The sequence below is a fragment of the Falco punctatus genome (assembly GCF_963210335.1).
Source record: "Falco punctatus genome assembly, chromosome: 1".
In the NCBI taxonomy this organism is placed as follows: Eukaryota; Metazoa; Chordata; class Aves; order Falconiformes; family Falconidae; genus Falco; species Falco punctatus.
In genome coordinates, this window is record NC_137580.1 from 123,098,362 (window position 1) to 123,124,785 (window position 26,424).

The window sequence follows — 26,424 nt, forward strand, 5'->3', positions numbered from 1 at the left end:
TAAAGAGCCAGCAAACAGGACAGTGTCACAGAAAGGACCATCTTTTCTTGCCAGGGAGCCTAAGGAAACAAGAGGTTCTGTGAGTTTCCTTGCCAGCATACAGGCAACGTTTCTGCCGTCACCTGTTGCATCTTTCTAGCTGTGGGGAGGTCTCTGTTGCCTGCGTGGGGTGAAGGGGCCGGAGCTGAGATCCTGCAAAACACACTGACAGCTGAATTCCTGAGAGGACCACTGCTTCACGCAGGCAGGCTGAAAACAGAGTTCCCCAAAAGAGAAAGCTTTTTCAGGAAGACATTGTCATTCCAGAACGAACAAAATAAGAAGTTTAATGTGAATAAAGCACATGGGATTCAACCAGCTGATTTAGCCAAACTGAGCTCCATGGCTTTTAAAGTCATTGATGGAACTGCTGGTGGTCTTCAAGGTTACTTTTCCGTCACTGGACACTCTGAAAGCACTTTGGACTAAATGTGTCAGCAGGACCAGGGGTAGCTTGGCCAGCCTTGCCAACTGTGTAGAGCACAGCTAGTGCCGCTGCCTCTCCTCAGGACAGAGGGGTCCCATCCTGGTCCAGATGGAAAGAGAAGAACGACCGCATGATGAACTCGTTGGACACCTCTGATTTTTCGCATTAGCAGCTGCGCCGCGCTGCCCAGGAGCAGCCGTGAGTTACGGTTTGGATCACAAATCCCGTCGCAGCTGGGAAGGGAGCGCGCTGCCTCGCTGCCGGTGCGTTCCCGCGCGTCGGGCGCGCTCGCCCGGCTGTTGCAACACTGCAGCCGGCACCGCTTCCTCACAGCTGGTGAGCGCTGCCCCGCGGCTCCGCACTAGCGGCAGAAAGCGGCGGTGCCGCCGTGCGAGGGCAGCCCGGAACGCCGCTCCCGGCCCGGGCCGCCGCTCCGCCGCCTGCCCCCCTCTCGCTCCCGGCCGGGCCCTGACGGACGGCGGCGCCAATCGCCTCAGGGGGGCGCGCGCCGCCAGCCCCCCCCGCGCAGCCGCACGCAGGCGCGCGCGGGCCGCCGCCGCCTGGCCTGTCCCTCGCGCGCCGCCGTAGAGCGCCCGCTTGGCGGCGGGGAGGAGGCGGCGCGGGGGGGCCGCGGCGTGAGGGGCGCGCAGGCCGCAGCGGCTCCGCATCCCTCGCCGAACCCCATGTGAGCCGCCCCCGCGCCGGGGCCAGGGAGCGGGGCCATGAAGAAGGACGTGCGGATCCTGCTCGTGGGAGAACGTGAGTGCGGGCCGGCCGCGGGGCTGGGCGGGGGCCGCGGCCGCGGGGCAGGGCGGGGGCCGCAGGGCTGAGGGGCAGCCGCCGCCGCCGCCGTGCCGCCGGCTGTCAGAGCGCAGCCGGGCGGGGGGCTCGCCCCGGCCCGGGCTCCTTCGCCGGGGGCGAGGAGCGCGGCCCGGGGCGACCGGGCGAGGAGGAGAGCCCCGGCCCTGCGTGGCTGGCAGAGGTCGGGGCTGGGCGCTCCGTGGCCGCGCCGAGCTCGGTGACGGCGGCGGGGGGGACGCGCCGGCGGGCCGGGCCCTGCGTTGGGCCGGCCGGCGGCTCCCGGCGGGCGCCTCCCCGGGCCGGGGGCGCGGCGCGCAGCGGGAGGCACTCCGCAGGGCTGGCTGCTTCTTGGACGTCCCTGGAGATGAAACCGGGATAGAGTGCTTGCCCTGTACTTGGCCACTGTTAAAACTTCTTTTTTTAATTTATTTTTTTTTTTAATGTGTGTATGTGTGCGAACACCAAACGTAAATCGTTCCTGTTTACTGACTTTGGAAATCAGTGGTGATACTGATTTGGAACTCAGATGTGCTCCACTCAGTCGAATGTTGCAGATTTGTGGCTACGATAGGGCCGGGGAGTCCAGATCACTGCTTCTGTCATTAACTTACTGCATGACCTTGAATAAACAGCACGTTTATATGTATATGTATATGCATGCCAAAGTTACAGCGAGTCTGTGGTTTTTCATGTGTTCCTAAAATCATGTCCTTAAGTTCACACTTAGGAACCCAACTAAGTGCGTACGCTTTCAAAGCTACAGGTTCTTATTGGTGTAAATAGCAGCAAGGAGGTTCTGTTATTTTGTAAAGTGTACTGAAGTTCCTCACAAGAAAAGAATACAGAGTAATTACCAAGTGTTATTAGTAAAATTGCCTAATTATATACTAAGAATGTAGTGCTACTGGCAAAGGCTTCCTGAGAACTGAACGCCCCATATGTATTTATAGTACAGTTTGTGCAGGTTAGCTCTGTCTGTATTGCCTACACAGATCCTTTATGACTCTTTTAGAGAGTTTTCAGGGAGATGTTACTATGTAGAAAGAGTTAATTCATCAAGCTTGTATTTGGCAAGTTTTGCAAGACTCAGTTTATTTAGAAATGTGTTTGTGCTTTTGAATACACTGTTGAATTCCTCTTCTGAATGTATGGCTAATTTACCTCACTTTCTCTGGCAGTGGTGCGTTCTCTATGGGCTCTGTACAGTGGTTTAAGTACAGGTGTAACAGGTACTTTGGTTTGGCAACTAGGTTCACAGTGTCCAGCTGTATAGTGGGTTTGCATGGCAAGGTTTTGGTAGCAGGGGGGCTACAGGGGTGGCTTCTTTGAGAAGCTACTAGAAGCTTCCCCCATGTCCGACAGAGCCAATGCCGCCCGGCTCCAAGGTGGACCCACCACTGGCCAGGCTGGGCTCATCAGTGACGGTGGTAGCGCCTCTGGGGTAATGCATTTAAGAAGGGCGGAAAGCCTGCTGCGGAACAGCCGCCAGACGGGAGGAGTGAGACTGTGAGAGCAGCAGCTCCGCAGACACCCGGGTCAGTGCAGGAGGGGCCGGGGGGGCTCCAGGCACCAGGGCAGAGAGTCCCCCCCAGCCCGTGGTGAAGCCCACGGCGAGGGAGGCTGTCCCCCTCAGCCCATGAGCCACGGGGGAGCAGATCCCCACCCACAGCCTGGGGAGGGCCCCACGCCGGGGCAGGGGGTGCCCGAAGGAGGTGGTGACCCCGTGGGCAGCCTGTGCTGGAGCAGGTTTGCTGGCAGGACCTGTGGCCCTGTGGGGAGAGGGGCCCAGGCGGGAGCAGGTTTGCTGGCAGGGCTTGTGCCCCTGCGGGGACCCATGCTGGAGCAGGCTGCTCCTGAAGGACGACACCTCATGAAAAGGACCCACGCTGGAGCAGTTAGTGAAGAACTGCAGCCCATGGGAAGGACTCATGTTGGGAGAAGTTCATGAAGAACTGTCTCCCGTGGGAGAGATCCCACATTGGAGCAGGGGGTGAGTGTGAGGACGAAGGAGTGGCAGAGACAACATGTGATGAACTGACCGTACCCCCATTCCCCATCCGCCTGCGCCACTTGAGGGGAGGAGGTAGAGAAACTGGGAGTGAAGTTGGGCACAGGAAGAAGGGAGGGGTGTGGGAAGGTTTTTTAGGTTTTGGGTTTTATTTCTCATTGTCCTACTCTGATTTGATTGGTAATAAATTAAACTAATTTTCCCAAGGTGAGTCTGTTTTGCCTATGACGGTTTGCTGAATGATCTCCCTGTCCTTATCTTGACCCACAAGCCTTTCATCGTATTTCTCCCCTGTCCAGTTGAGGAGGGGAGTGATAGATCAGCTTTGGTGGACACTTGGCATCCAGCCAGGGTCAAACCACCACAAACTGCAAATTTCAAAGATACAGGTCTCTTAATCTCTGCCATGTGCTGTATGTTGTTATATTTGTGAGTATCTTTGTATTATATTTTTGCTGGACATGTAGTCAACAGAACAGAAGGGAAAAATTTGTTTTACCTGTTGGTGAAACTTGTTATTTATACTGTCAGTACTGTTTTGTATACGTCTCATATATATTTAATATTATGAAACCATAGGTTTGTCCAGACCATGTAATACTTGTTAGATGATAACAGTAGATTGTCAAGCTCAGACTGAAATATGTGAAGACCTTTTGTTGTAAGCCTGTTCCAAAACGCAGCCTTTTTCTTACCCAGTGGTCTACATTTTAGGTTAAAGGTTGTTTTAGTCCTAGTATCCAGGGTGCAAATATCCGTGTTTAATCGTCAATAATTTTCAGAATGTTCAGCTTGTTATTTTATGCAACATGATTTAAAGGACTTCTATATGAGGGAAAAGAGTTAATTGTCACATAGTGTTGTGCTGTTTCCTTCATCCTAGGTAGCCAATATTGTTTAGGCTGTTAGTTCTAAGACTATAAACAGAATTGGAAAGGCAAATTGTTGACCTAGATTCAAGCAAAATAAGCCAAATCTCTACACTTGAATATGTGGATTTTCATAAAACAACTCTAGAATACTAGGAAGTGTATCAGAAGCTTATAAATAGTGAGCATTTACCAACCAGCAGTACATAATCTTCTGTTTTCAGTCATACAAAATTAATGAAATGGGTTTCTGTATCTGCAAAGCCGACATGTTTCACCACTGTTTTAAATTAAAGTTGACTTGGTCAGATGCAAAATACACTGCACCATTTTCAGTAATTATCTAATAACTTGCCTATCAGGAAAGTACTTACCTTTTTTCCTATGGAAATAGGAGAGCTTTTAAAGCTCTTTTGATTCTGTCAGGATGAAACTTAAGCTGTAGTTCATGTAGGAGGACACCTGGCAGTGTGAATTACAGTTCTAGCTCATAGGAGTAACTTTGATGAAGACACAACCATATTGCTGCTAAGAAACCTGCATCTTACTGCTCTCTAGCTAATACCACCGGGGGAAAATTACAACTGTTTTCCCCAAGGAAAGCAAAAGTCTTCCTCCCCAGGATAACTTTTTCTTTGCTTTTCATAATTTTGTAATAACTGCTCTTCAACTTATGGTGAAGAGAAGTTTTTCTTTCTGGATGTCAGAAGGCCCTTTGTTACTATTCTAAAAATAACTTGGGTAAGTTGAATGTATTTTGACTAGATCATTGGTTCAGTAATACCATTTTCTGCACAAAACCAACCAGTCATACAATTTCATCTTTTTTTTTTATTTCCTCCCAAATTCAGAATTACATACAATTAAATAGACAAGTCTAATTGCAGCGATATCAACAAAACAACTTATGTCAGTTGGTGACATATTGTTTTCAGTAGGAACAGCGATACAGGCTCGATGATGGCAAGCAATGTCTTGGCTGGTAAACCATGCATGCTAGCAAAAATGCTATACATCCAGGATGAAGCAGGTTCTTGCTTGAATTGAGGGCTCATGGAAGTATACCATCCCAGATAATACTTGAATCTGAATGTTTTGTTTATTAAGAAATGCCTTGAAAACAAATAAAGCAGGAATAGTCTTTCAAGGCTTTTAAAGGAAGTCGACAAATTAAAGTTTTTAGAGAGAGGGGAATCCTAAGAAAAGTTACCAGCTCTTAATTTTAAATGGTCGCATTAAAGAGTCTCAAGACGAAGCAGTCCAACTGGGGTATCAGAAGTCTGAACTTTGGAGGAAATGGCGCCATTTATTTGATCGAATAGACTTGAATACTGAAGCAGAGATGATGATCTTCCTCCTGGATTAAGAAAACAGTGACTTTAGAAGGGCTGATGGTTTGGGTTTTGTTCTTTCTCACTCTTTGTGGGAAACAGCTCATTTGTATCAAGGAAATTATGCTCTTGCACTTTCAAAGTAGTCAAACTCGTTTGTGGAGACTTTTTACATTGATGGTAGAGCCACATCTTCTTTTCCAGCTCTTATCCTTGATAGCTTAGGATGGAAGCACAGTCATTGTATCAAGAATACTATAAAAATAGTTAATTCCTAAATTCCTTTCTGTGTGCTTTCTTTGTTTTTATTTGCTAAGTTGCATTAAAATATTTCCAGTTTGTTTTGAATTTTTGTTTGTGTTCTACATTAAAGCTAATTCTTTTGTGTAAGACAGAGCAGGATTTGATTCCCTTCTGGATGAAATGCAGAAGTGTGAAATGGATCCTAAGGTTTTACAGTAAAAGAATTATAGGAGAATTGCTGTCATCCATATTTAGTATGTTTAAATAACATAAGTCTTTAATGTGGTCAGTTGGAAATTGTTTTTAAAATACTTCCCATTTGGAGACAGGGTGCAACTATTGAGTGTAACAAAACCAAATTTATCTAATCTCTGTTTTTAATGCTTTTGCAGCCAGAGTTGGGAAGACATCACTAATTATGTCCCTTGTCAGTGAAGAATTTCCAGAAGAGGTAGAGCATCCTTATTTGTTTTCTAAGTTTTATTTCTGTCCTGTTGTATAGTGTTTTTTCAAAGAGTAAGTTAATAGGCTCCATGTTAGAATAATGTTTCCTATTCAGAAAAAAAATAAAGTCTAAAACTGCGGTGATGACTTGTGGAAAAGTGATGTAGGTTACGTGAAATATATCTTGATGTGAAGATTAGGAATTTAAATTTTATCTTAAGTTCCTTCCTTGTTTTGAAATGGTTAATTAAACTAATTTTTTTGTATCTGAGGAATTTTAGGGGTTTTTAAGCAGCTGGAACTGGTCATAACTGGTAACATATTTCAACATTAATGACTTATAAATGGGAAGGTGCTGAAAGAGGTGAGACCCTCAGGGTTTGGTTTTTTTTGAGTGTTATATTTAAAAAGCAAGTAGATTGCAAAATGAATGAGAATGAGGAATTAAAAAGTCACATTGTATAAGTTTGCCATTTTTTGTAACTGAGTTGTTGCCTTTACTTCTGTTCTTGAAGAATAGACACTTTTGAAGTAAAAAAACCCAAAAACTCTCACTGCTTTCTTCCAGAATAAAAGTAAAGCTACCTCTACATTTTATTCCTTTAAAAAGAACTACAGCTGCTGCAAAGCTTTTTACATATAAACATGAATGTTTATTTCTTCTGATCACAAGTCTTAAAATAGACATCATGTGCTACTCTTTGAATCTAACACTGTGCCGTTTAATGCAAATCAGCAGGTTACCACAGTTCATGAGTCAAGATTAGATTGTTAACATACTTGAATTTAGTTCCCAACGTTGCAGGTAAAAAGGAGCTCCGGTTTTTGTTTGTTCTTAAACTGCTCAGGGACTCATTCCTTTGGCAGGTTGGTTATTGATGTATTTAATGAATTGTAGGCCTCTATTAACTTCTCAGCTTCTTCCTGCACTATAATCTAGAATATTTCTCTTAAGTTCATATTCAGAGAAAAAGCATGATTATGTATAACACAATATCTGCTTGAAATTGCAGAAATAACTTTGTAAAAATACTACATCCTATATAAACTGCTGAAAGAGACATGTACAATTCCTGCAGGTCAGTCATGCAGATCAGAGCTGTATGGGTGTGTGTAACTGACATTTCAGACTTTGGAATAGTGTTTAATATGCTGGGTATTATCATTAATCATTCTTGATGAAGATGCAAGTAGAGCCTGAAGCTTTGCAAAGAGGCATTCTTCTGGTGATTGGCATTTCTTATTTTCTTATTAAAAGAAAACAAACTATCATGAAAGTTCAATGTCAGCAAGTAAAAGGCAATAAATAGCCGTGCAGGAAGTTTTCATTAAAATTAGGTTTAAGATGATTTTTCCTGACTGTGGATTAGTGTTCTCTGGAAAAAATGGCCAACAATCATAACTAGTTTACTAGTTACCATTTTATAGAACCCACTTTTAATTTGTATCATGTTTTGCTTTGCAGGCTTTTCTGAACTTAATGTTTAGCACTCTGTCAGAAGCAAGGAAGTTGTCAGATTATGACTGTGTAAAAATTGAGACTTGTATTTTGTCTGTCATGCCTGTTTGCTGTTCTTAAATATTTATTTATTTAACAACTCATGCGTGGTTCACAGGGGTAGTTCTTGTACTGATTTCAGCAGCAGTAGGATCAGGATATCTAGTGCAAAAATTAAAACATTTTAAATGGTATTTAACTTGTTAATAATAGCATGCTAACTCTGATGTTACTTTCCTGTTAAACAATGTGTAGCCCGTTGAAGTAACTGGTTGAATTTGGTAACCCTCCCAAATACTAGAATTTTTATTTTTAGGAAATTTTTGTTTCAAGTAAATTGCAATTCAGGTTTTGTTTATAGTTTTCACTATTATAGTATTTCTGTATGGGTGGTTGGATATAGCAGATTTGGGTTCTATAGAAGCATTCATTGAACCCCTTAACAACATTGCTTTCTTGCAAAGCCTACAGGAAGTTCCTTATTCAGTAAGGGGACTAATAAGGAATGAGAAAGTCACAGTGACTTTCAGTACATTACAAAAAAAACAAACCCCAAAAGTACGTGAGCTACTAAGTTGTTCTTTTTAAAGCTGATTGGCAGGTGTGTTGTAGTATATGACTTCTTTTGACTATCTGGATTTTTTTGATCTTTAATAAAGGCTTTTTCTTGCTGTTTCTTTACAACGCAAGGTTCCACCACGAGCTGAAGAAATCACTATTCCAGCTGATGTCACACCTGAAAGAGTGCCAACCCATATAGTGGATTATTCAGGTAAGGACTACACGGTACCATTACTGTATGACTGACGTGGTATGGAATTGTTTGTCTAACTCAATAGCCTTTTTAAGTCATACAGTCATGGGACCAAAGCTGCATGTAGGAAAAGACTAGATTAAAGTAGAAACTCACGGGATGAAACAAACCAGATGGTGGTGGGTGGTCCTCCTAATTCAAAGCCTGATAATTAACTGCTGTTGGTACTTCCATGGAAGACAGTCATAGCAATATTCCAGTGAAGTGTTCTATGTGTGACAGACACATTTACAGTTCAGACAAAGGTGGGTACTTTAATGGAATTCAAAACTATTTTTCTTTCTTCCAGTGGAGAATTTACTAAGATGCAGGAGACTTTACATACCTTATATTCTATGTCTTTCGAATTTCTAAGTTCGAACACCTTATCCTTTTGTGTCAGTTTCATATTTCGTATTTTTCTTTTTTTATATACTCTAATCTCCTTGACCTTACTGAATAGATAAATAGGCTCAGTATCAAGGCTCATACACTATCATAAATATATGCAACTGTTGCACAGCTAGAAAAATCCTTCTGCCATTTATAATGGAGGTGAAGAATTAGGCCATCTTAGCAGATACCTTCCTGTCTTCTCTCTCCCACCACTGCTGAGGAAGTATCTTTGGTGTGTTTGTCTATTTGGAACAAAGAAATAATGAGGGGTTTTTTTGTTGGTCTTGAGCTTGAACTTATGTGAAGTGAATTTTTCTTTCCGTTGAATGAAATGTTTCATAGATTTGGGTAACAGAAGCTTGGTCTCACTAAAAAAAAAATCATGGACACTGCAATAAAATTAACATATGCCATATTCTGCTGTAAAAGTTTACATTATAGAACAATTGTTGCTACTTACTATCCCAGGAAGGGGCTTTTGGCAAACGTAGGGGTATGCAAAGTGTGACTAATTCCAGAGAAAACCTATCTATAAATGTAATGGTTCCTCTTTAAAATAGCTGATAAAAAACTTGTGTGCAACAGACTGTTTTTCTCTTGGAGGTTGATGGATCAATTTCATTGTTGTTACAGCAGAAGCACTCTTTAGTGCATTTTTTTAAAAGATGTTTAAGAGCTTTCACAAGGGTGTCTCAGGAGCATTGTGAAATGCTCTAGTTTGGTTTCATAAGTTTTTCAGTTTTGTTTGCAAAAATGTTTAGTATTAATGAATGGCTTATTCTGTTGAATGCAGAAGCAGAGCAAAGTGATGAGCAGCTTTACCATGAAATATCACAGGTAAGTGTATTTTAGTGTTTACTAGTAAATAGTTTCTGCTTTTGAAGAAATCTTTCGTTTTAAGTTCTCTGCATTGAGTTTGTTTGAATTGAAAAAAACCCAAACCTCTCTTGCTTGGCATTTTGTTTTGTTTTGTGCCCTATGCCATAGTAAGCCTTCCTCTATTTAAGAATAGTAGGCACTGCCTCTCTGTTGGTGAACTGAGCTTAAACTTCGTCCTTCCAAGTGAAAGGACAGAACCTAAATATCTTTTAATCAGTAGGCCAAGGGATTGACAGGTTTTGAAAAGAAATAATCCTACCTTGGAAAGATCCATTTCACTTCTTTCTGTCATGTTGTACTGTTGCATTTATGTGTAGCATGGAATTCTTGGTAATTTTATAGTTCCTTCTGTTTCCTATTTTCAGTTCTTTTTGAGCACCTTTGCACATTTTCTTTACGGTCTGTCATGGTGTTGTGTTCTATTTCTGTCACTTAGTTTGGTACTTGAGTACCTTGCAAATTATGATTCTTCAGTTTAGATTTCTTGGCATAGGCCTCTGCAGGCGTAAGTTGTGAATGTCACGCTGCAAGACAGGCTTTTTAGTGCTTCTCAACATATAAATTGTTTAAGCTTCTCAGGCAAAAATAACTTGAAACAAGTCAGGGTCTTGACTAATGATGAAACTGTTCTTACCCTGATTTTGTTATGTATGGTTCTTATCTGTCTCTGTTGCTCTAGAGACTCTAAACAGTGGGATTCCATGCCTTTCCTCTCTTTTCATTTTAGGCAAATGTGATATGTATAGTATATGCTGTTAACAACAAGAATTCTATTGATAAGGTATAGTAACACATTTTATCTTGTTACTGCTTGAGATGTAACACGCGCTGTTAATCGTTGGCAAGATGAAAACTGTATTAGACATTTAAAATGCATAAGACGGTGTTTGAGATCAAGTTGATAGAGAATGTTCAGATATATTATTGGTTCTGGTCCGTTTCAGTATCTGAGTTTTTAGTCATTTCAGTCATCTGAGAAAGTTGCTCATTAGTCAACTCCAGTTTTTATTTATTTCCTCCTTTGCGGGCAAATATGTGCCTTCTTGAGAAAAAAGCAGTAGCAGCTGTAGTCAAACTTGTGCGCAGTTCAGTCATATAAGATTTGAAAATGTATATTTCATGTTTGTTTTTAATCCCACTTTAGGTAACAAGTCGATGGATTCCTCTCATCAATGAAAGGACAGACAAAGATAGCAGGTGCATAAGTAAAGATGAGAAGTATGAATTAGGCTGCACATCAATGGACAGTGTTGAGGATGTTAATTGTTTAAGAAAATCAAATTCTAAACTTAAAGTTTATATAAGAAGTCCAAGCAACAAGAGATTTAAAGTATGTAGGTCTGTTACATATGCCAGCAATGCTATTTATTTTGAATTTCATGGGCAGCTTTTACCAGGTGTGTTTATGTTTGTTACAGTATAACTAGTTTTGGCTACATGGTCTGTAGAGCTTTTCTACTGATGCTGGTTTTGTATAACAACAACATGATTAGTTACTTTTGTGTTGAACTGTGTGGGGTTTTTTTGTAGTATCAACAAGAAGTACATTTCTGTCTAAGTGTATATCAAAACAATTTACTTAACTGCTATAATTTATTTTTGCCTGTTGGCTGCCAGTGATATTTGATTACATCATGAAAGTACAATGGCTTCTGGTGGGAGATAGAATGCTGAATTAAGATCTTTTTGTCCCTCTGTCTTCAAAGCTCTTTACCATTTTTTGTTTTCAGGCTGCCTCTTATATTAGTTGGAAACAAGTCTGATCTAGTGGAATATAGCAGTATGGAAACTATCCTTCCCATTATGAATCAATATACAGAGATAGAAACGTGTGTAGAGGTATGCAAGAATTTCTGAAGTTAGAATGAGTAACAAAAAATACATTCTTGCCAAGCATGTATGGCAACTTTTTAATAGAAAAGATGATTTATTTTTTTTGTTCAAAATAAAATATTTCAAATTTAAGTCATTAACATGGTGAGTTTATATGTTATTTTTCTTTAGAGAAGATCACACTATTGTATAATCAAACATTACTGTCAAATTCTTCTAATATTTAGAGCCTCCTTACATCCTCGCCTTTAGCAAGTGTTTTAAATTTAATATTAAGCCAGACAGATGTCTGCAAAATATTAAAAATTGAATTAGTATGTGTGGATATGCAACTTTCTTTGCACACACACACACATCCCCACCAGTAAATACAACTTCTTGATTTCTGATCTTGGTATGACAGCAAATTGTAGTCAGACCTTCTTTATTAATTACTTTACAGGTATACAGGCTAGATGTCTTTTTTCCAAAACAGCACTGCACCCACAAGAGGGGGCTAGATCTTGAAAATTTTGATGCTTGCTTAAATTTCAGAAGAAATGACCAAATAGTCAGGAAACTAGCTAATCAATATAAGGATTTCTTTTTCAGTGTTCAGCCAAAAACTTGAAGAATATATCTGAGCTGTTTTATTATGCACAGAAAGCTGTTCTGCATCCTACAGGTCCTCTTTATTGCCCAGAGGAGAAAGAGGTATTTATACATAGATTCTTAGAGCAAAAAGTATTGGGGGGGAGGGAGAGGAAGTTAATCACTTTCCTGTTCTTTACTTTTTTGTGGATTTTGCTTTTCTTAGTGTGTTTTGTTACCACCACACCACCCTCAAATGTCAAGCATAATATTCCAGAACCATAGTGATTGTTTTGCATTGTATTAATCTGATCTGTCTTTCCTCTTCATTCAAAGCAATGAAGACTTTTTTTGTTGCCCATGTGAACTGCTAAGTAAAATGAGAAGCTTTGGTAATGGCTTTAAGCCAAATGTAATGTGAACAAAATCATGTGTCCAATCAGTTCCTCTTTAGATACACATTTCACAGTAACTCCATTTATTTCAGGGAAAATACTCCAGACTTGGCCTGATTTAAAGGAAATAGCTTTTCTGAGCATCTTGTGAGACTTTGGCAAAAGGCATAAAAACCAAGTGATTTGGCTGTTTTTTAAGTATTACAGGTAGTTAGCTGAGTGTGTTATGAAGGAGTGTGGTTTTTTTAAAGAAACACATTAATTTGATGGGCAAATACAAATAAAATCTCTAAACATAATCTCCGTGTAGTATTGGGCAGTAGGAAAGTTGCTTCAATCATATATACTTTGTTAAGAGAGAACTAGAGAATAACCCTGTTTTGATTTCTTCCATCAGAATCATCTTTATAAGTTAGTAATGTTGTGATAAAACTGTTGTGCTGAAATCTTTTTGGTTTTCCAAAACCAATCTCTATGCTATCTGTGTGACCTCTGAAGAGAAGAGTCCATCATCACTGTAGTTGTTGGGAGAGAATTACCAGTGTCTCTTTTCCTTCACTTGGAAGGTATCCTAGCAATTGTTTTGTCATAGAGATAGCCCATATGATCAGTGCTTTGCCTGGTAGATGAATGAGCCTTGTGAAGATTTTCAGTATTTGATGTTTGAGACCTTCTGGAGCTGTAGTTGAAATGGTGAATAGTGTGCTTGTTTAGAAAGAGCTGACAGTAGTTCTAGAGTCGTTTAGTTTTGCAAGGCACTGGGATTGTAAACCCCCCCCCCAAAAAAAAAAAATAATTAAAAAATCATTTAGTTGCTTTTTAAAGCTTTCTGTAGCAATAAGACTGAATTTAGAGAAGTGATTATTATTTTTTTAATTAATAACTAAGTAGTACTACCTTCAGCTTGTGAAGAGCTTGAGGCTTTTCTAATAATTTAATAGAAAGACATTTAATGTGGAATAATAGCTTTAAATTTATGGATATAAATTTGCTAGATCAGGATTTTCTTTCATCTTGCTTTTTATTTTTGTGTATGTCTATGAATGTCTGTTCTAAAACTATAAAATGAAGAGTAGAATTTGTTTAATATGATTGAACTGTAATCTTTTTAATTCAAGCCTAGAAAGATACTGAACTTTCTTTTGTTCCTTAGATGAAACCTGCCTGTATTAAAGCACTAACTCGCATTTTTAGAATTTCTGATCAGGATAATGATGGTACTCTCAATGATGCAGAGCTCAACTTCTTTCAGGTAACTCTTTTGCTTATCTTTTCACCATGCTTAGTAGTTGAACTATATAATTCTAGAAAAACAAGTGATTGTTTTTGAAGAAAACATATGAAGGTGAATTGTAAGGGAAGCAGGTTTAAATATTGTCTCAAGTGCAGCATAAAAGAGCAGATCTGTAAAAAAAAAAAAAGGTATTAATTTTGTTTCTAACCATTGTTTGAGTTTTAGTTCAAGAGAAAAAAAATCTGTTAAATGTGCAAGCCCCAGTGCTTGTACTTCAAAATAAAATAAAAGTTTGTACACCTTTGTTTCCACTAAGAAATTGGATTGTCCTTTACTAGCTCATTAGAATGTTTAAGGCTGTATTTCATGCAGGACATGCTGTTTGTTCAGCTTTGTAGCCCGTGGTCCTAACAGGCTCTTTTTGGTTTTTTTGTTAGAGAATTTGTTTTAATACACCACTGGCACCTCAGGCTTTGGAAGATGTTAAGAATGTAGTCAGGAAAAACCTAAGTGATGGAGTTGCAGATAATGGATTAACATTAAAAGGTAAGCCATGTTTAACTCTTAAAAGATGTATCTTTATACAGTTGATAATCATTCTTACATAAAAAAGCTAGTCTTCTGGAATGTGATCTCTGTCTTGATTTTTTTAGACTACAAGAGCTGGGTGTAGTGGCAGTGTGATATCAGAGGGTGATTAAACTGAGGAATAATGGGGGTGAATAAAATAAGGTCTGTCTTACTTCTCATTACAGAGCTTGGAATTCAAATAAGTATACAGAGTCAAAAGAGGTTGTCTCCCTGATAAATCTGTCTCTTGTCTTTAGGCTCACTGGCTGCAACATTTGTCAACAAGGTGTCGTGTCAACATTTTAACAGCTATGCTGTACATATTTGCTCAGAGCATATGGCAAAAGTGAAAGGAGAAAAAAATGTTTTCTTTCTGAGTATCAATGTAACTTCTTTGCTTGTGGAGCTTACACATGTAATAGGACTTGTGAGAAATTGTAAAGAGTGGGACTCTTAAGGCATAGCCTTACTAAACAGGGAAATCGCAGTGTTCATTAAGCCCTGGAAAGTGCTAAACAAAAATCCTACCCAGTTATTTTGATACAGGAAAACTACTAAAGGCAGTCTTCCATGAGACCACTCTCCAGGCTTCTTGCTAAGGCTTGCTGTTTTAAGTTGTTGAAAATACAACTAAGTTCTTCTGTAATGCTGGTACTGAAAGAAGCAAACAACAGAAAACCAAGTGGATTGCTTTAAGGAAACAGTTCCTGGAGGACACTGTTACAAATAACATGATTTCTGAACCTTCAGTCTGTGTAAATAATGCTTTAACATCACCCAGCATGTTTAAAATCTGAATGTGTATTTCAAGCTTTTTTCAGTCTATTTTCATTCTGTGACAAATATTTGTTGCAGATAAAGCACTTCAGGGCCTTAAGATTTCATCATTTGATTTTTAGGTTTTCTTTTTCTACACACACTTTTCATTCAGCGAGGAAGGCATGAAACAACTTGGACAGTTTTACGTCGCTTTGGATATGATGATGACTTAGAGCTTACGCCAGAGTACTTGTTTCCTCCGTATGTATAATTTTAGCTTTCTTTAACTTACATGCATTTAATTTATGCTGCCTCCTGTTTTGACAGGAGGAAAGGATTATTGTAATGTGTTTATTTAAGACATTGTTACATCAGGTACCTCCCTTACTTTATGACCTACCAGCCAAAATCTTCATGTGACTGAAAATTATGAAGGAAGAACTCCTGTCTCTTGTGCCAAATCATGTACTGTATTAAGAGATTCTTAATACAAAACTGGAACAGAAGTCTGAACAGTTGCTTATTATATGTGGCAGAAAATTAGAAAAGGCTTGTCAGTATTTTCACAGTAGTGGAGATCCTTTGAAAATTCCCAAATGAAAAAGTTAAGAGATCAACCAAGTCTATGGCTTCTTTTCAAAAATGTAACTACATAATCTTCCATTTAAAAAAAACAAAACACAAACAAAAACCTGATTACTATATAGCTACATGCCATATAATATAAAGACACTCGTAATTTTAGAATTCCTAATAAAAAGTATGTGCTTTGATCTCTTTAAAGATAAATTATTAAAGCTAAATGCAAAGGTCAAATACCAAATGTTGCAATTCAGAAAGTCTGTATTTTGAGTTTTAATATTCTGTTTTTCATAAACACACTTAACACTTCTTCTCTTTGTTTTTGTTTTCAATAAACAGGCTAAAAATTCCTCCAGACTGCACAACCGAATTAAATCATCATGCATACTTGTTTCTTCAAAGTATTTTTGATAAACATGATTTGGTAAGCTTTTAATTCAAGTCTATGTGTGTCCTTATATTTAAGAGCCATAGTTTGCTAGTGAAAAGTGTGGGTTTTTTAATTTAATGTCATTTAATTCAGAAACTGGCTCTGGCTTAAACTATGCAGTCAAAACTAGGCTGCTGTTTTTATTTCTGTCTACAAGGAGAGTTGGCAGTTAGTTGTACTACCAATTTTTTTTTAACTACCTTATATATTTGGTCTTATGTAAAAACCAGAAAAGAGCAATGATGAAAAAGAAAGTGGCTCAGTTTCTTATAGCCAGTTTTATTGAATCTTGCAAAGGTACAGCAAGAAAATACCAGTTCAGAATAGACATGAATTAAGTGATATATGTCTGATATTGTATGATTGTTTTCAGGATAGAGATTGTGCTTTGTCTCCTGATGAATTGAAAGATTTGTTCAAAGTATTCCCTTATATGCCATGGGGACCTGATGTTAACAACACTGTTTGTACAAATGAAAGGGGATGGATTACATACCAAGGGTTTCTCTCTCAGTGGACGTAAGTGAGATACATTGCATTTTAGAAGTTGAGAACTTTGAGTATGACAGTGTGTTTGTAGATTCCTCTTAAAAATCCAGTAGAAAGAGTGGAAATTTATTACTTGAAATTTGACCCAAGCAGTCAAGTTTTTGTAGCCATCTTTATTTTTTGTGGCCTAATCATCAGACAATTGTGACAACCTGTCCAGGATTTGGCTAGTATTTAGTGCTAACTATGAAGAAGTGTCTGTTCAAAATGTGGAAATCCCCCTGAACCCTGTTGAAATACTTAGTTTTGTCCTGCTCTTTAAAGATGGTATGAATAATGGTTTTCAATAATTGGGGGGGGTTCCTATTGAAAATACGGAAAATAAGGAAAACACCGTTTGCTGAAGGAAAAAATACGATGTAGGTTGATAGGCCTCAGCAAGTACTGCCTTCGTAGTGTTTTGCTGATTAAGAGTGGTAAAACTGTCACCGTTTATCTTCTGAGTGCTTTTGTCCTTCAGTACTACATAGATCCAGGAATACTTGTGTCATGTACATCTGGAGATTGGAGGAAAAAATTGTTTCAGTACTGTAAACAGCTGTGATAACAACTGCTAACAATTTAGAAACTTCTTTTTGTCCCCTCTGCTAGACTAACCACATACTTAGATGTACAGCGTTGCCTGGAATACCTGGGTTATTTAGGCTACTCGATACTTGCAGAGCAAGAGTCTCAAGCATCAGCAATTACAGGTAATAAAAAATTTGGTACAACCTAGGAATTTAAATTTAGAAATCTGTTTAAGAGTAAATTGTTTAAACAAACGGTTTCTCTTTTTTCCCTTATATTCTCTTTTACTTTCTGCTCAAGTCAAACCTTTGATTTAATGCTTTTGAGAGATCATTTTGTGTGCATTTTAGTGTAAGTGGACAGTTATTTCATGTTTTCACACACATACATGCATGTACATCTTGTGAAAAATATTTGTATTTTTACAAAAGTGACAAGAGATAAAAAGATAGATCTCCAGAAAAAACAGACTCAGAGAAATGTTTTCCGATGCAATGTTGTTGGAATGAAAGGCTGTGGGAAAAGTGGAGTTCTTCAGGCTCTCCTTGGAAGAAATCTAATGGTAAGAAACCTTTTTCTTATATACACCTATATCTCTTTTGAGTTAAGGTTAGACAGCAAACCCAATTGCTGTTAGAGCTTCACTGATTATTGCTGAGATTGCAGAGTTCTGTAAGGGAATATAGAATTATTGGGGAGGGAGGTGTTTTAAAAATTATTTTTAATATTTTTTTCAGCAAATAGATAAATGGCAATTGCATGCAGAAATTACTTGCACATCATGGATTATAGCTGTGCATGTACTTGCAAAATAAACAAAAGATTACTGTAACTTTCGTTCATTAATAAATGGAGTAAAACAGCTGTTCAAATTTAACTTAAAGGGCAAAGTTGCTGTGATCTAACATGAAATTCTGCCTTTTCAGAGACAGAGGCAAATACGTGCAGAACACAAATCTTACTATGCCATTAACACAGTTTATGTATACGGGCAGGAAAAGTACTTGCTGGTAAGGTTACCTCATTATTGTTTGCATAAAACTGGTTAATCTTAAAATTAAGTAAATTATTCAAAGCCTTTTGCAAATAAATTTCTTTTTTAATTGTCTCTACATAAATGTGGGTTCCCTGGCCCTTTTCTGGCTCAAACAACTTCTGGTTTTACATGTGGCTAATACTTTAAAACTGAACCTGTTCAGGACCTGTTATTTTTGAAACCTTGACCTAAGTTGAACAGAATCCAGTCTATTATGTTTATGCTGCATATATCACGTAGGATGATTAGGGTGGCTGAAGTTAATCTTCAGTGGGTGGAATATAGTCTTTAAAGCTTGTTCTTCTATAGTTTTCCTTTATGATACTATGGTATTTTTCTTCGTTTTCCAAGATCAAGTCCTCTGCTCTGTGGTTTTCCTCTGTAGGATGCATGCCAGTTCCTATGGGAATCTAAGACTTTGTGTTGAAGTAAATGTAATTTTTTATGCTGAGGTTGTGATTGCCTGCAGATGTGATGTTAACAGCTCACATATGTTGGTTGCATGGTAAATTCCTACTATTTCTTTCATTCATTCTGCCTATTGTCAGTCTGTTAGTTCTAAGGATACATAAAAATGAGCCATAAAAACTTTAAGAGAAAGAAGGGTATCAGATTCCTTTAACTGCATAATGATGAAGCTTTTCTTCCTCTCTGACTACCTTTTTTTTCCAGCTACATGATGTCAGTGACTCTGAATTTTTAACTGATGCTGAGACCATATGCGATGCTGTCTGCCTGGTATATGATGTCAGTAACCCTAAGTCCTTTGAGTACTGTGCCAGGATTTTTAAGGTTTGTATAGTTTATATATACAAACCTTTATATTTATGTATCTTCTCACTGAAAAAATATTCAGTGTCAGTTACTGGTCCTATACACAAGTTCTAGTGCTTAAAAGCCATTTTATTTATGATTGCTGGTGATAATATGGCTGATGCATTGAAAATGTCGGTTTGTTACTCATACATCTATTTGTCTGTATAAAATATTCTGCTTCTAGAAATGCCTAACTTCATTGCGATGAGTATATCTTAATACTGCTGCAGTCAGTTGAATTCAGACTGTTCCAGGCTGAATGTATCATACCCTGTTCTCTTTCACTTTCTTTCTTTAAATTTGCAGCAGCACTTCATGGATAGCAGAATACCGTGCTTAGTGGTAGCTGCAAAGTCCGACTTGCATGAAGTTAGACAGGAATATAGTATTTCGCCTGCTGAATTCTGCAAAAAACACAAAATGCCTCCACCTCAAGCCTTTACTTGTAATACTGTTGATATGCCGAGTAAGGATATCTTTGTTAAACTGACAACTATGGCAATGTATCCGTAAGTACTTGAACCATTATATTTTTCATATTGCATGGGTCATGCACAATACCACTGCATGTCATTGTTAACCATGAGGATGGAAGTGCCTCACTGAGATTTAGCAACAGAGAGACTTAAGTGAGTCTGAGTAGAAACTTCAAATTATCTGAAATCGAGAAAGTTGGTGTATATATATGTATCTCCAACATATAAATCAGTGTCAGCTATTGTTGCTAAGGTATTTTTTTAAAGAATACACTAGTTCATCCTGCTCATGTTGCAAATTCAAATGAATATGTAGAGTTCTGTTTGGTCCTTATTGTGGATGCGTAACTTAACATGTCAGTATTCATATCGTGGTATTTTTGAGATACTTGTGAATATATTGTACTGTAATCCTTGTTAATAGCTCAACTTGATGGTTGATTACAAGTATGTCACTTTGGTGAACAACAGTTTCCCCAATCCACTGCTTGAAGGCTTTTTCATTTTCAGGGTGTTTATTACTATGTACTTCAGGTCATTAATTTAATAGATCTTACATTTTTTTATAGAATTTCTGTAGAAACACCTTTTGGGCTTCAGTTGCAAGACACTTGAGCTCACATTCTTCACTACATGTCTCACTGTTGCTAAGTTCACTTTGCATCTTTTTTGGTGGGTGGAGCTTTTAATATGGTGATGAACTACATAAATATTAACAGCAGATGGAGTCTAGTATGACAGCTGGCATTTGCTTTAAATTATATAGAACTGATGTCACTTTCACCCAAAATAATAGGATTTTTATTTTAATATTTGAAACTGAATTTATTAAATTAGATTTGTAAAGCTTTTGTTTTGTTTTTGTTCTCTTGTATTTATTTTGTAGCGCTGGAATACTGGGAAACCACTAAAGTGTAGCACCGACCAAATGTCTGTCATATCAATATTCCTGCTTCTCCCTTAGTTTTCAAGCATGTGTGTTTGTTAGGGTGGCAAAAGCAGGGATAACTGTCACTTTGTAAAGTGTGCATTCAAAGTGGTAGAAAATGTGGCTTACTTTCCTTTGAAAAAGGGGTGTTATCTATTGCTGTGCAGACATACTCAGAAATCTTCAGATGCTTTCATTCAAACTTAATTCAGCAAACATTTTCATTCACGTTTGTCCTTTCCTATTAAGATCTGTGCGTGGTGGTAATGCCAAAATATCCAAGACATGGAACATCTAACCTTAAAATTCTGCACAGCAGTAGTTGTACCCTTGCTTCCCCGGTGTATTTTTTTCTCCTCTCCTTACTCATTCAAATGTACCTTTTATTCCTAAATCTCTCTCGGTTGTGGCACAGTCCTAATGTGCACCTGATTTTATGAGCAAGATTTCAACTCCTGTCCTTCTGTGTGTTTTCGCAGCCATGCCCGGTTACGCTGTATGTGCGCCTGCAACAGGTGTACATTTTGCATCTGTCAGAACTTCCTCAACTCAGACTTGCTGCAATCTGTAAAGAACAAACTCTTCACTGCAGTTCTTAACAGGTCCTTAACTTTATTTACTAGGTACCAGGTGTGCTTTTAAAATAAAGGTTTTTTGAAAAAGCAATTGGTAACCTTATATACTGCAGGTTTTTCACTCCATAACCACTAAATAGGCAGATACTTACTGTAATAATTGCCATAGAATTGTCAAAATTTGTTTAACTTGAAGAAGGTACTTTAGGTCTTTTGAGCTTAGTCCAGTGATTTCTTTGAAATATTACCAATTTGGTAGTTGATTCAGGCACTTAGTGATTGCAAAAATACTGCTGAGGAATTAGGACTGTGTTTTTAGGGAACTGGTGATACAAGTTAAGTAGTGTCTGTAAATCTGTGTGACATGTCCCACTTGAGACATTATAGGTTTGTTTAGTATTGATTAGAGGTAGTGCCTCTTAGATAGCAGTTACACAGATATTAGCATAACGGCACGGCTTGACTTACAGCACCATCATATAACATATTATGTGTTTATAATTGCAAGTTTGATATTTGGAAATTCATAGAATTTCTCTGTGTGTGTTATGCTTGGTTTACACAAAAAGTGGGTATATTAAAAAAGTAATTAGTGCGCTTAACATCCAATTCCTCTCTGAATAGAATGCAGCATGTAAGAAGTGGTAAAAGGTTAAACACTTGCAGATACTTTGGAAAAAACAATTGGTAAAGAGAGAGAACTGTTTTTCAGCATTGAAAACAGTGCTATACCCTGTCCTGTGTGTACTGCAGGCAGTTTTTGACACACGATTTACTAACACCTCAGCACTTGTCATTGCACCCCAGCAAATGGGAGTTCAAACCGAACAATGTTTGTAGTGCGGTGGTTCCATTGTTTGTAGCTTTCTTGGAGGCAACTGTGATAAATGTGGTAAATGTATGTATTTGAAGGCCATGGTTAGAATATCCTGACATGCTCTTGGGTTCATGCATGTTACTACTTTTTACTGCTTTCAGATGCAGCCACTCCGAATAAGAGCAGCTGTCTCCTTTAAATGCAAGTTACACACACATAGGAGGCTTGCTGATAGCCCCAGCCTACAGTATTGAACATCACTGAGAAATACCACTGTAATCCAAGATAAAAGTGTGAACCACAGAGTGAGAATTCAAAGAAGGATGAAAAACTCATTAGCTTAGGAAGAGACTGAATGAGACTGTTTATGCTGCATCTCTTCTATAGCAGTCATCCCTTAGACAAAAATTCCTTGAAACAGCAATCTCTTTATATATTGTCACACTAAAACATCATTCAGTAGTCACTACTAGAAAATCCCAAGTCTTAATCATTGAGGCTGAAGTCACCTCTGTAACACATCTTCCTTTTTTGGAATGGTTATGAGTTGCTGCGTTAGCAGCTGTGGCTTGTTTCTCTGTTGTACGGGCCTGTGGGGTTTTTCAGTCCTGCACTAGACATTGCACTTTGTTCCTCTGAAATACTGTCAAGGACTTGAGGTATTGAAATCTTTTAATGAGAAGTCTTAGGATGCTGTAATTCCACACCTGGTCATCAGAGAGTGTGGAATAAACATAGGATTCTTCCACTGCCTAAAAAAGCCTGTAATTCAAGGTAAAGAGAATTCCTCATATACTTTCCACTGACCCTAGAGAAAGGAAGAATTATTTGCAAGAATCTTTGTCTGTAGTCACTCTGTTAGTCACTAGGGGTTTGTTGCAGGTTTCCAGCATGCTCACTTCATCTCACCAATTATTTTCCTAGTTAGCTCTTCAGAGGTGTTACCTTACCAAACACACTGTTGCTACAGGTTATTCACCATTCAGTACATTAACTATTTAAAACTACATATATAGTAGAGCTGAGTTACCTGTAAACAAGAGGGAATAGCTCCTAATTGTAGAGTTAGAAGTAGAGATGGTTTTCTTCTTTAAAAATGTTAGGTCCTTAGATGCGTTTTTAATCTAATGATTTGTGATTAGATTAGAGAAAGCATTTGAATCAAGGATTTTCTGATGTAGTTAGTTTGAATAACTTTTCTTATTTTGCCTTTACAAGTGCTTACCATTAGATCACGTAGTTGGGCACAAAGTTAAGATAACTGATGGGTGAAGGAGTTTTCTCAAGAGTACTTCATTCTCCTGATCCCTTCCAATTCTGAACCTTTAGACAGTGGAAGTAGGTGAACTGAATTTTTTCACATTGGGATCCCTTTATGTATTATTTGTTGCTAAGTAATACTTAAACACTGTTACTAAGGCAAAATATGCTACTGCATTTGAATATTCCCACCTTTGTAATTAAAGGAAGAACATTGCCTCTGTGCAACTGAAAAACCTGTTCATGCCCACCTTCAGTTTCTCTTCTATGAGCAAACTTCAGAGCCTCTCCCAAGGGTTTGTAGGCTAATGTGGAAGTTCAGTTTGAAGATGTTTATTGTGCAGGAATGGGATTGTTGGTTTGAACTACCCAGGATCACGCTTTATTGGCTCTTTGAGGAAGAAGGCACTACATTCAAAGCACTTACACATGCATGTATGAGACTTGTTACTATCTTTTAGGTGTTTGTTTGTATTTGTCTGGCTGGCACTTAATCTCTTTTTACTACATTGTTTTTCTCTTCCTAAAAGCAAGGTTTCTGCTTATGTCATTCTAACCCTTTCTTTAATGATGAGCTTGGATTTTTGGCTTTTTTGTTTTGGTTTTTTTTTTTTTTAACTCCAGAGCATCAATTTTAAGTGTGGTTTTCTGCGTTCTTGGTTTTAAATCATTCACTTGCCTTATGCTTGTATAGTAGTGGCATTTTTCGTCAGCTAAGTTCATTTCAAAATAAAATATTTCTAATGCATGAGAATTGTGTTGTTCAGTGAGGAAGAGTTCTTGGAGCATGTTTTTGTTCCCTCTGAAGTTTTTGAATGTTGTGGAATAGAAGTCAAGTTCTACTTGCATAGAAAAATAAGTATCTTACAAATAATTTGTGAAACAATCATGTTTTATATGAAAACCATCCTTCTCTAAAATTAAAGTTAAGACATTTTCCTGTAATAATGGGAAAGTTTTAGGAGTATAACTCGTGATATTTTTTTTCCACTGTGCAGTGTATGCAGATTATTTTTTCAAAACGGTAGTGTTTTGCCATTAAATCTAATTGCAGAAATCTGTCCCTATACTTAAGTGTCCCCCAAATCAGGACAGTATAACAATATTTTGTTTACGCATTTACTTCTTTCTCTAAACTGCTTAATGCCCCATACTGAGTAGAAATTTGCAAAGTTGTGTCCCCTGATTTCTTTCCAAATAGAATATATTGAATTGGCATTTTACATTCTTTTTAGGCTTTGTAGATAATAAGATGCACTTGGAACTTGTCACATTTTAGATGACTAATACATGGGGGAAAACTCTTAATTGCTGGAGTTCGTTTGCATCCTAGAAAAATGTGTGCCTGAAGGGAAGCTGCAGCATCTTGCGTATGTTACGCGGTGTTTTTGGAATTCAAATGCTTATATTTTATTGTTAGAACCTATTGTCTGTCAGAGCAGGCTGCTGCTGCTGCTTGCTGGCTGCATTAACTTGCTTATAATTTTGGTGTGAGTGGCCATGTGACTAGCCTGTTGGCCTCACCACTGTGCTTTTAAAATGCTTTTGTAGTTAATACAGGAATGTTTTTGAACTTTTATAGTTAAGGTTAAACCTTCCCAGACTTGGGATTCTTGTGCTGCTGACGTAGGGAAAAGTGTCAGTATTGGCCCATAACTCAGCATTTTCTGTGTGTAACCATGACAGGCATGCTCAGTTAACCTCTTGATAAGTGCATGTTGCAAACTTCTTGTGAGTTGTTAAAGCCTCTTAAATGAACAACTGTAGAGATTTCAGAGGTCTTACTCAACAAGGGATAAATTACTTGACTCACTATTAAGGGTAGGTTGAATGAAATCTTTTTTATTTTTCCAAAATGTGCATTAAAATCTGAGTCTTAGGTTGAAGGCAAAATTTCTAGACTTTCTTATCTATGTGGAACTAATTTTATAATGAAATACATCCCAATTTATTTGGGAGGTTTGAAAGTTAGTTATTACTTACAAGCAAGAGTTTCAAATACAGCTTCATTTATGGAGTCCTAACTACTACTGTCTGTGTGTATATGTGCATATCCATATACACGTTTTACCCTTGGAGAGAGTATTTTTTCTAATTCAGAGTTACTCTTTAACTAGCAAGGCAGTAATAATTTCTATCACTGGTGAAAATTAGCTTCATAAACACAACTACACTGAAATAAAATTTTAACATTATTTATTGAAGTGGTAGAATTTTCCAGTATGTATTGAGAAGCTTTTCTGCATTACAGCCACCTTCATGTCAAAGAACCTGTGCTAGAAACAAGCATCGATCCTTTTTTATTATTTCAGATTTTTTTTCCCTTTAATGGCAGCTAAACAATATTAAGGATCAAGGTTGCAAAAATTGAATTTATGACAGCATAAGGAACACTTCAAGGGAGAAAAATAGGAGTTATTTTTCAAAGATGTAAAGCAATTATTTATCCATAGCGTTCTGAATTTCAGTAAGTGTTCTTGGAGTTTTGAGCTGAGATGTTCAGAGGGCCCTAATCATTTCCTGTTGAAGTCAGTAGATTTCGGGTTATAGGACAAATCCCTGCTTTGATTTAGTTCCTTTATTTAAATGAAAGAGTCTGTTACTGTTAGGTTTAGAAAAGGGATCAGAGTCAATTTACTCTCCCTTTAGACATTAAAAGAGGATTTTATCATGACTGGAGTATATATTAATTGTTTTTAAAAGGCTGAAGCATGCTCAGTGTGTTTCTTGCATACCATTAGGTATGGACACGTGCAAAAGTCAAGGCAAATTGTAGATAGAAATCAGAAAACCTAGAAGTATGGGAGAGAGTGCTTTATGAGGCAATTCAAAAGCATTCATTTGCAATTTAAACAGTGATTTGCACATCTAAAGGGATGTTTTTTAAATTATACAAATAGTTGGCCGTTTCAATTAACCAAATTAAACTTGAGAGTTGTTAGTTATACGAATACTCACCCAACAGAACTTCCCACGTAATCTATTGAAAACATGTTACATTACAAGTGATTTATTTTACATACACAGATAAGTTTTATCATTTACTGATGTGAAGAAAAGGGTTTTTACAGTCTGTTAGTGAAAAACCCACCACATGTAATGATAAAACACAGTCTTTAATTGAATTATCAACAGTAATGAGATCTTGTCAGTTTTGGGGCTGATGTGTTGGAGTCATTCCAATGTGCTTGGCACAGGTACTCTAGCTCATGCATATGGTGCAGGAGTATTGCAGTATCCTGTGGACACATGAAAATTCAGACTTTGGGGATGGAGTGGGAAAAGATTCAGTTTCTTAAGCAGTTTTCTTTGTCCTTAAAGCAATGGCATTTAGGTACTTAAAAGCATATATTTTA

General features: G+C 38.2%; 1 protein-coding gene across 12 annotated transcripts in view; it reads left to right on the forward strand.

Moving 5' to 3' along the window:
* The window catches only part of RHOT1 (ras homolog family member T1), a 34,605-nt gene that overhangs the window by 5,202 nt on the left and 2,979 nt on the right, over positions 1 to 26,424 (forward strand). For 4 of the 12 annotated variants that reach the window (XM_080379766.1, XM_080379765.1, XM_080379761.1 and 1 more), the window contains 19 exons: positions 55 to 1,225; positions 6,111 to 6,169; positions 8,351 to 8,432; positions 9,643 to 9,686; positions 10,456 to 10,509; positions 10,873 to 10,925; positions 11,459 to 11,567; positions 12,153 to 12,254; positions 13,680 to 13,778; positions 14,198 to 14,306; positions 15,230 to 15,350; positions 16,011 to 16,095; positions 16,475 to 16,620; positions 17,242 to 17,342; positions 17,592 to 17,722; positions 18,087 to 18,170; positions 18,869 to 18,988; positions 19,319 to 19,521; positions 20,896 to 21,018. In XM_080379766.1, coding sequence (XP_080235892.1) covers positions 1,189 to 1,225; positions 6,111 to 6,169; positions 8,351 to 8,432; positions 9,643 to 9,686; positions 10,456 to 10,509; positions 10,873 to 10,925; positions 11,459 to 11,567; positions 12,153 to 12,254; positions 13,680 to 13,778; positions 14,198 to 14,306; positions 15,230 to 15,350; positions 16,011 to 16,095; positions 16,475 to 16,620; positions 17,242 to 17,342; positions 17,592 to 17,722; positions 18,087 to 18,170; positions 18,869 to 18,988; positions 19,319 to 19,521; positions 20,896 to 21,018 — 1,862 coding nt within the window. In that variant the 5' untranslated portion in view covers positions 55 to 1,188. The other 8 variants (XR_013926845.1, XM_080379764.1, XM_080379767.1 and 5 more) reach the window with 8 other exon arrangements.